General features: G+C 33.7%; 1 protein-coding gene across 1 annotated transcript; it reads left to right on the top strand.

Moving 5' to 3' along the window:
• The first annotated feature begins 573 nt into the window (after positions 1-573).
• LOC124897548 lies at positions 574-1,104 on the top strand. Its single transcript, XM_047410355.1, has one exon. It carries the CDS (start codon positions 574-576, stop codon positions 1,102-1,104), a length of 531 nt encoding a protein of 176 aa, XP_047266311.1.
• The last annotated feature ends 7,760 nt before the right edge of the window (positions 1,105-8,864 follow it).

Raw genomic sequence — 8,864 nt, 5'->3', positions numbered from 1 at the left:
ATTTGACAAATTCATTATTCATAAGTTTTGAGTTACAAAGGAAATGTATTTGACAAATTCATTATACATTAAGTTTTACGTTATAGGTTCTTGAAAGAATGACATTTTTTGTTTTAAAACATACATGAACCTATTAACTATCACTTAATTAATATATTTCTCATGCATGAAACTTTCATCCTATAAATATTGTTTTATTTGGTTTGAAAAGACAAGCACTCAAAACTACTTTCCTCTTGAAAAACACTTGAGAGACATTGATCAAATGGTGAAATCACCAATTCAAGAATAGAAGAACAACATTCTTGAATGCTACTTGTTTTGTGGCTTAGTTGAATCCCGAAGATAGAGTTGTCACTTGTTCTTCCGTTTGCTCGTGGGAGAGACTTCAACTATCTTCAACAAGCGTATTATCGTGCCTCTAAGTCAAGAAAGAGTTGTCTCTATGGCTTCTACAATTTGAAGAGAGTTATCTCTTTGGCTTCTACATCAATATCAAATAGTATTCCATCTTTGCCTAATCCTAATTTTGAAATATTTGATGGCAAAGTCTTTCCTAGATGGCGTGGAAAGATGGAATTCTTTTTAAAACGGTTAAAGTTGGCATATGTTCTTGAAGAACCTTGTCCTAATGCTCCTGGTTCTGAGGTAGCATCTGACGAGGCTACTTTGATTAACGAACAAATTGCCAAATGGAAATATGATGATTATTTGTGCAAGAATTATATTCTTGGAGGAATGTCTAACAAGTATTATGATCAATATTATGTTAAATGCAAATATGCTAAAGATATATGGGACACTCTTCAAGCTATTTATTTAGCCGAAGAGGCGAGTTCTAAGAAATTTCTCGTTTCAAATTATATGGAGTTCAAAATGGTTGATGATGAGTCAATCACTGAACAAGTACAACAATTCCAATTTATAGCTAGTAAAATTACTATATCTAGAATTGCTCTTGATGAAAACTTTCATGTTGGTGCTATTGTATCAAAACTTCCTCCATCTTGGAAAGAGTACCAAAGCAAACACTTACACAAAAAGGAAGATTTGACTCTTGAACAATTGTTGCAACACATGCAAATTGAACAAGAGACACGATGACGTGATAATAATAGTTTGAAGGAACCTGTCATTAAAACTCATATGGTTGAAGAAAAATTAAACAAGAAGGAACCTGAAAATAAAAATTTTCCAAAGGCAAAGAAGACTACAAATTTCAAGCGTAATGGTACCAATTTTAAATTTGGTAAATGCTATCATCGTCACAAAGTTGGTCACTATGCGCGTGATTGTAGAATTGTCAAAGCCGAAAAGAAGAAATAAAAAGCAAATAAAAATAAAAAAGATGATCTTGTGGCAATGGTCACAGAAGCATTTGTAGCGGAAGATCAAGTGGAATGATGGATAGATACTGGCGCAACTCATCACATATCAAGTAACCAAAATTCTTTCAAGACTTATGAATTAGTGAGGGCCGGTAAAATTGTATATATGGAAAACTCCTTCTCTACTAAAGTTGTGGGAAAAGGAATTATTGAACTGAAGTTTACTTCCGGAAAGATAGTTACATTGATGGACGTATTGCATGTTCCTAATATTCGAAAGAACTTGGTGTCAGGTACGCTTCTTTCAAAGCATGGTTTTAAAATGGTTTTTAAGGCAGATAAGTTTATTTTATCTAAAAATGACATGTTTGTTGGAAAAGATTATGTTGCAAAAGGAATGTTTAAACTTAATATTGAAAATGAAAATATTTCTGCTTATGTTGTGGAGTGTCTGGACTTATGGCATGAACATCTGGGACATGTGAATTATAGATCCATTCAACTTATGGTGAATAATGGATTAGTCAAAGATTGTGGAAAGAATCATACAACTAAGTGTCTTACTTGTAGTAAATGCAAGATTACAAAAAAACCCTTTAAGACAGTTGAAAGGACTTCCACACTTTTGCAATTAATCCACACTGATATTTGTGAGATGGATTATTTTTCACGTCATGAAAGAGGTATTTTATCACTTTTATTGATGACTACTCAAGATATACTTATGTATTTCCATTGAAAACAAAATATGAAACATTTAAGACTTTCAAAACATACAAAGCAGAAGTTGAAAATAAATTGAGTTTGAAAATTAAGTCAACTAGGTCTGATAGAGGTGGAGAGTACTTAAAGTCAGATTTTATTGATTTTTGTGAGAGAGGGTATTGAAAAACAATTGACCATTTTCTATACACCACAACAAAATGGTGTAACAAAAAGAAAAAATAGAACTTTCATAAAAATAATTAATTCTATGCTTTATGGATCTGGTATGTCTGAAAATTTGTGGACTGAAGCCTTGCTTTCAGCATGTCATATTTTGAATAGAATTACTTCCAGAAATCATGATGTATCTCCATATGAACTTTGGAATAATCAAAAACTAAATATAAATTGTTTTAAAGTATGGGGTTGCTTGGCTCATGTTCGATTACCAAATCAACATTTAACCAAGATTGGCTATAGAGGAGTAGATTGTGTGTTTATTGGTTATTCACAAACCAATAAGGCTTATAGATTTTTAAATCTTGAGACCCCAAGTCCTCACAGAATTATTGAATCTTTACATGCTAACTTTTTTGAGCATATATATCCCAAGAAAAAAGATTCTTTTGAACAAGATTAAAGTTCTTTTATTTCTCCTATTAAAAGGAAAATAGTTGAGCCATTGGAAGAAAGTCAACTAAGACGTAGTTCAAGATCAGCCAAATCAAAAGACTTTGGACCTGATTTTCAAGCTTATTTGGTTGAAAAGGATCCTGAAAGTTATGTTGAAGCTATATCGTCACATGATGCTCCATTTTGGCGTGAAGCCATTGATGATGAAATGCATTCTCTATTATCTAATAATACATGGATATTGTCAGATCTTCCTCCTGGATGTAAACCAATTGGTTGCCGATGGATTTTTAGGAAGAAAATAAAATTCGATGGTACTTTAGATAAGTACAAAGCCCGTTTGGTAGCGAAAGGCTTTACTCAATTGAAAGATATTGATTATTTTGATACTTTTGCACCTGTAGCTCGAATGACCTCTATTCGTCTCTTGATTGCTCTAGTAGCAATTCATGGTCTTGTGATTCATCAGTTGGATATGAAAACTGCATTCCTGAATGGAGATCTAGACGAAGAAGTCTACATGAAACAACCAGAAGGATTTGTCAATCCTGGTCAAGAACATAAAGTTTGTAAACTTCCTAAATCTCTTTATGGATTAAAACAAGCTCCAAAATAATGGCACGCTAAATTTAGAAAAGTTATGATTTCTAATGGCTACTTAATCAATGGTGGAGATATCTGCATATTTAGTAAGTTTCAAGAAAATTCAGGTGTTATAATATGTCTTTATATAGATGACATGTTGATCTTTGGAACTAATATCGAAAGAGTAAAAAAAATAAAATATTTTCTTGCTTTTCAGTTTGAAATGAAAGATCTTGGAGAAGCTGATGTAATTTTAGGCATCAAAATTGTAAGATCGACAAGTGGTTTGACTCTTACTCAATCAAGTTATATTGAGAAAGTTCTAAAGAGGTTTGGTCATTTTGACGATAAGACTGCTCTTACACCATTTGATCCCAGCATCAAACTAGTGTGAAACTCTGGTGATATTCTTGATCAATTGATATATTCTCAAATTGTTGGGAGTCTTATGTATGACATGCATTGTACCAGGCCAGATATTCGTTATGCAGTAGGAGCTTTGAGCAAGTTTACTGGTAGCCCTGGAGTTGAGCATTGGAATGCCTTAATTCGTGTTTTAAGGTATCTAAAGGGTACAATTAATGTTGCCCTGCATTATTCTACCTTTCCAGCAGTTTTTGAAGGCTATAGTGATTCTACTTGAAATTCTAATCCGAATGACTCTAAATCTATTACTGCTTGGATTTTCACTTTGGCTGGAGCAGCAATATCTTGGAGATCAAAGAAGCAGACATATATTACTCACTCAACCATGGAGTCAGAATTTATCGCTATGTCTTCTGATGGAGAAGAAGCTGATTGGCTACGGAGTATGCTGATAGATATTCCATTATGGGGTAAGTCAATACCACCTTTGACTATATATTGTGATAATAAAGATGCTATATTTCGGGCTTCAATGATTGTTACAATGGCAAGTCAAGACAAGTTTATCTCAAACACAATCATGTGAGAACATTATTGGAGGATGGCATAATATCGCTTCAATGTGTGAAGTCCAAACTCAATTTAGCAGATCCTTTATCTAAAGGGTTAGGCAAGGAATTGGTGGTACAAACATGTAATGGGATGAGAATAAAGCCTGTTGTAGATTGATTGTACTATATGGTAACCCTACCTAATGATGTAATCTTAGGTTCAAAGGGAAAAACAAGTAAAGTTACAATTGTGAAGCACATCAATAAAATTTTCTTTTTCTCTAGAGAGTGAGCAGATATGCATAAGTTGAGATTTATTCTCTTGATAAAGCTATAAGATCGATATCGGTTGGAATAAATAATAACACTCTTGATAGATTTGATAGTATTCCTACAAAAGAAAAGAATGAGATTATATTCTCTTATTAAGTCTATACACCGATTTCGGTTGGAGTGTGTAGGAACACTCTTGATAGATATACTGATACTTTGTTGTAAAGGAGGATGAGATTAATTTATCTTAATGAAATTCATAAACTACTTAGTCGGAGTATGCAAATTTACTCTTGATGAATTCACCGCACTAAGTGCGAAGTGGAGTCCGCTTCAATAAGATTTTTATAGGGAAATCTTAAAGCACTTAGCTAAAAGGATTCGGGACACATGGCGGTAAGGTGTCAAAGGATTTTGATTTTCACCAGAACATAGCAATATGCGAGGAGTATTTTTATACTTCATCCAATGAACCACTTAGTTCAAGATTTGTTCACTAAGTAGTCAATGATTTAGAAAGTTTTCACTAGCTAATGGTTCAAGTCCAAAAGACACCATTATTAATGCTTGTTGCTATATTGATGTCTCAAATAAATTTTATTTGTTTTTAAAGATCAAATTTCTTGAAACAAGTGGGGGATTGTTGATTTTATGTTTCAATAAAGTTTGAAACAAATACATCGGTTAAAGATTTTTTGGAGTTATGTTTCAATTAGTTTTGAAAGAAATGCATCACTTAAAGTTTTGAGTTACAAAGGAAATGAATTTGACAAATTCATTATTCATAAATTTTGAGTTACAAAGGAAATATATTTGACAAATTCATTATTCATTAAGTTTTACATTATAGGTTCTTGAAAGAATGACATTTTTTTTTTAAAACTTACATGAACCTATTAACTATTACTTAATTAATATACTTCTCATGCATGAAACTTTCATCCTATAAATATTGTTTTATTTGGTTTGAAAAGACAAGCACTCAAAACTACTTTCCCCTTGAAAAATACTTGAGAGACATTGATCAAATGATGAAATCACCAATTCAAAAATACTGATGAAATCACCAATTCATGAATAGAAGAGCAACATTCTTGAATGCTACTTGTTTTGTGGCTTAGTTGAATCCGAAGATAGAGTTGTCACTTGTTCTTCCGTTTGCTGGTGGGAGAGACTCCAACTATCTTCAAGAAGCGTATTATCGTGCCTCTAAGCCAAGCAAGTTTTATTTTGAATTTCTTGTACAATTATCATTATTGTTCTAACAAATACTTCACCCATGATTTTCTGAATTTTACTACTGCGCCTAACTCTATATTCTACTCGGCCTTCAAGGCTGTCCGTGCTGAATTTATTTGAGAGTGATCAGATGTTGTGATGAAATGATTCTAAAATGTTCAATCACTTTCATGTGAACTGTATAATTTTAATTTTGGAAAAAAAAAAAGAGACAAAAATGATTCTGGCTGATTTATCAAGATTCGTACAGAGAAGTCCTTTGGGACTATGCTTTTCTTACTAAAGGCGATTTATACAGTGTTATCCTACAGATATATGATAGTTGTATTACCTAATTTTCAAAATCAAACAAGAAGATCGTGTGTATATGGCAAGCTTTGTATTCAGTTTCTCGAATACAATAACGAATATAACTATGGCGTGGTTTTCTACTTGAAGGAGAATAAGAAATAAGGTCCTGAATTACAGACAAGATGATCTCGTGTGTATATCCAACTCTAATTTGCAGAGTTTCCCATTGTTACTAGCAAAACATTCAGCCAAAGGCTTGCAAAAATTCTTAGACAAAAAATTCTAAAAAGGACCTAAAATCATATTTCCGTTAACCAACAATGGTAGGGGTGGGGTGGGTGGTGGGTGGTGGGTGGTGGGGGGAGCCATGCTAACATTTCAACAGAGTACATTTATCTGATACCTTAGGTAGCCTAGTCATCAATATTGAATGCGTTAGGAACCACAAGGATAATAGAATTTCAAAAAAAAAAAAAACCTTTGTTTTTTCAAGATTCAAACAAAACTATGTCAAAACACCTACGTAATCGCACAATCTGATCGTAGAAATCTAATGATAATTTGTTTAACTTCACTTTGTTTATTTAGTAATGGAAAACTGACAGCTCCATTGTTCTGTTTTAACTTGAGGATTTGGTGATTAGAATACTCTTAATTTGGTCATTTACATGTGTAACATCCCTGCAGTTGGTGTTCAAGATTGTGTGGAATCATTAAAGTCATAGTCATCAGTGACGAAGCGGCAACCTGTTAAGATCATCTAAGTCGACTTGACAGGAACAAAAATTGACTACGCTTAAGAAGGAAAAACTGTATTTTAGTTATTGTGTTGAAGAGAAGAGGTTAGCTTCATTAATAAGCTGAAAAGTTACACAATGTGACTATCATGTTTGGTATTTATAGAATCACATGATTCACTCTAGAACCTTCTAATAACTACTTCTAACAACTTGTGTAATTACTCACTAACTAATCAACTAGAGTAGCTAAAACAGTAAAGCAGTAAAGCAGTGAAAACTATTTTTACTGCATCAGAAAACTAATGTTACAAGATACATTTTAACACTCCCCTCAAGCTGAAGGGTACAAAATGTCAAGCACACCAAGGTTGCCTAGAAAATACAAGTGTTGGTCTTGAAACAAGCTCTTTTTAAGTATATGTGCAACTTGATGAGTTGTGGGAACATACACAGTCTGCACAAGCCTTTCCTTGATCTTCTCTTATGAAGTGGCCATCAATCTTAATATGTTTTGTCCTTTCATGAAAGACAAGGTTGGCTGTTAGTTAGATTGTTGACTTACTATCACTAAAGAGTATGATAGGCTTATTCACAGGCACATTCAATTCTGCAAATAATCCTGTCAACCATGTGACTTCCGCTAGAGCTGAAGCCATGCTTCTATATTCTGCTTTAGCTGAGCTTCTGATACAGTATGTTGCTTCTTGGACTTCCAAGATATCAAGGATTCACCAAAATACACCACATATCCTATGATATATCTCCTTGTGTTTGGACATACTGCCCCGTCTAAGTCACAACAGCACACAAGATCTGCAGTAGGCCGAGCCTTAAGCAAAATACCCTGGCCTTCTGTTCACTTTAAGTATCTGATTACCTTGTTAGCAGCTTCCAAATGCGACCTTTTAGGCTGTTGTATAAATTGACTTAAGGTCTGAACAACATAGCTAATGCCAGGTCTAGTTATGGTTGCATACATCAACTTTCTAACTTATCTTTGATAAGAAGTAATGTCCTTGAGAACAACATCGATTACCTATGACACCTGTTGTATGATCAAACTCAACTGAGGTTAGCTTGACATTAACTTCTAATGGAGTAGGTGCAGGTTTAGCCCCAGCTAGTCCAGTCTCTGAAATGATCTCTAAGATATACTTCCTCTAATTTAATATGACCCTAGCTGTAGATCTTAACACTTCTATTCCTAAGAAATACTTGAGCTCTCCCAAATCTTTGAGCTTAAATTACTGATGCAAGGTAGCTTTTGCTTTATTTATCATAGTAATATTGTCACCAGTAATGAGAAGATCATCCATATACACTAGGATTACAACCATGTCTTCTTCCCTTTTTAATGTAAATAAAGAATAGTCATATGTGCTCTGATAAATCCTGCATGAAGCAAGGCTGCAGTGATCTTGATGTTCCATTGTCTTGAAGCCTACTTCAGTCCATATAGGGACTTGATCATTCTGCAAACTTTGTTTTCTCTGCCTACTTTAAGGCCTTCTGGCATTTCCATGTAAACTTCTTCATCAAGGTTACCTTGAAGAAAGGCATTGTAGACATCCATCTGGTATATACATCACCCCTTGGAAGCTGTTAATGTAATAATATACCTGATAGTAACCATATTAGCCACAGGATAAAAATTATCATGATAGTCCATCCCTTCTTGTTAGTTGTAGCCCTTGGCTACTAATCTTGCTTTAAATCTTTCCATTTCTCTATTAGCTTTATATTTAACATTATACACCTATTTTGATCCTATGATGTTTTTATCTTGAGGCATATTAACCACTTCCCAGGTATGATTATCTTCAAGTGTTTTGATCTTTAATTGCATGAATTCAATCCACTTTTCATACTTGATAGCCTAGCTGTAAGTTCAAGGTTTAACTAGTGTTGACATATTGGAGACAAAACACTGGCAACCTGCAATAGTATTAGCATAGGATAGATAATTGGTTAAGGGGTATCTGGTCCCTTTCTTCTTCCCTGGTGAAGTATAATATATCAACCAAGCAGGTTGCTTAGTTATTCTAGATAATCTTCCTGGAGCATCAGTTGTAGGTGACAATGATGCTGATGCACCTACATCTGGCGAACTAGAAGTTACACCAATTAATATATTTGTTGGAATATATGATTGA

This window comes from Capsicum annuum, chromosome 1, assembly GCF_002878395.1.
Source record: "Capsicum annuum cultivar UCD-10X-F1 chromosome 1, UCD10Xv1.1, whole genome shotgun sequence".
In the NCBI taxonomy this organism is placed as follows: domain Eukaryota; kingdom Viridiplantae; phylum Streptophyta; class Magnoliopsida; order Solanales; family Solanaceae; genus Capsicum; species Capsicum annuum.
This window is presented reverse-complemented; position numbering and strand designations above follow the sequence as displayed.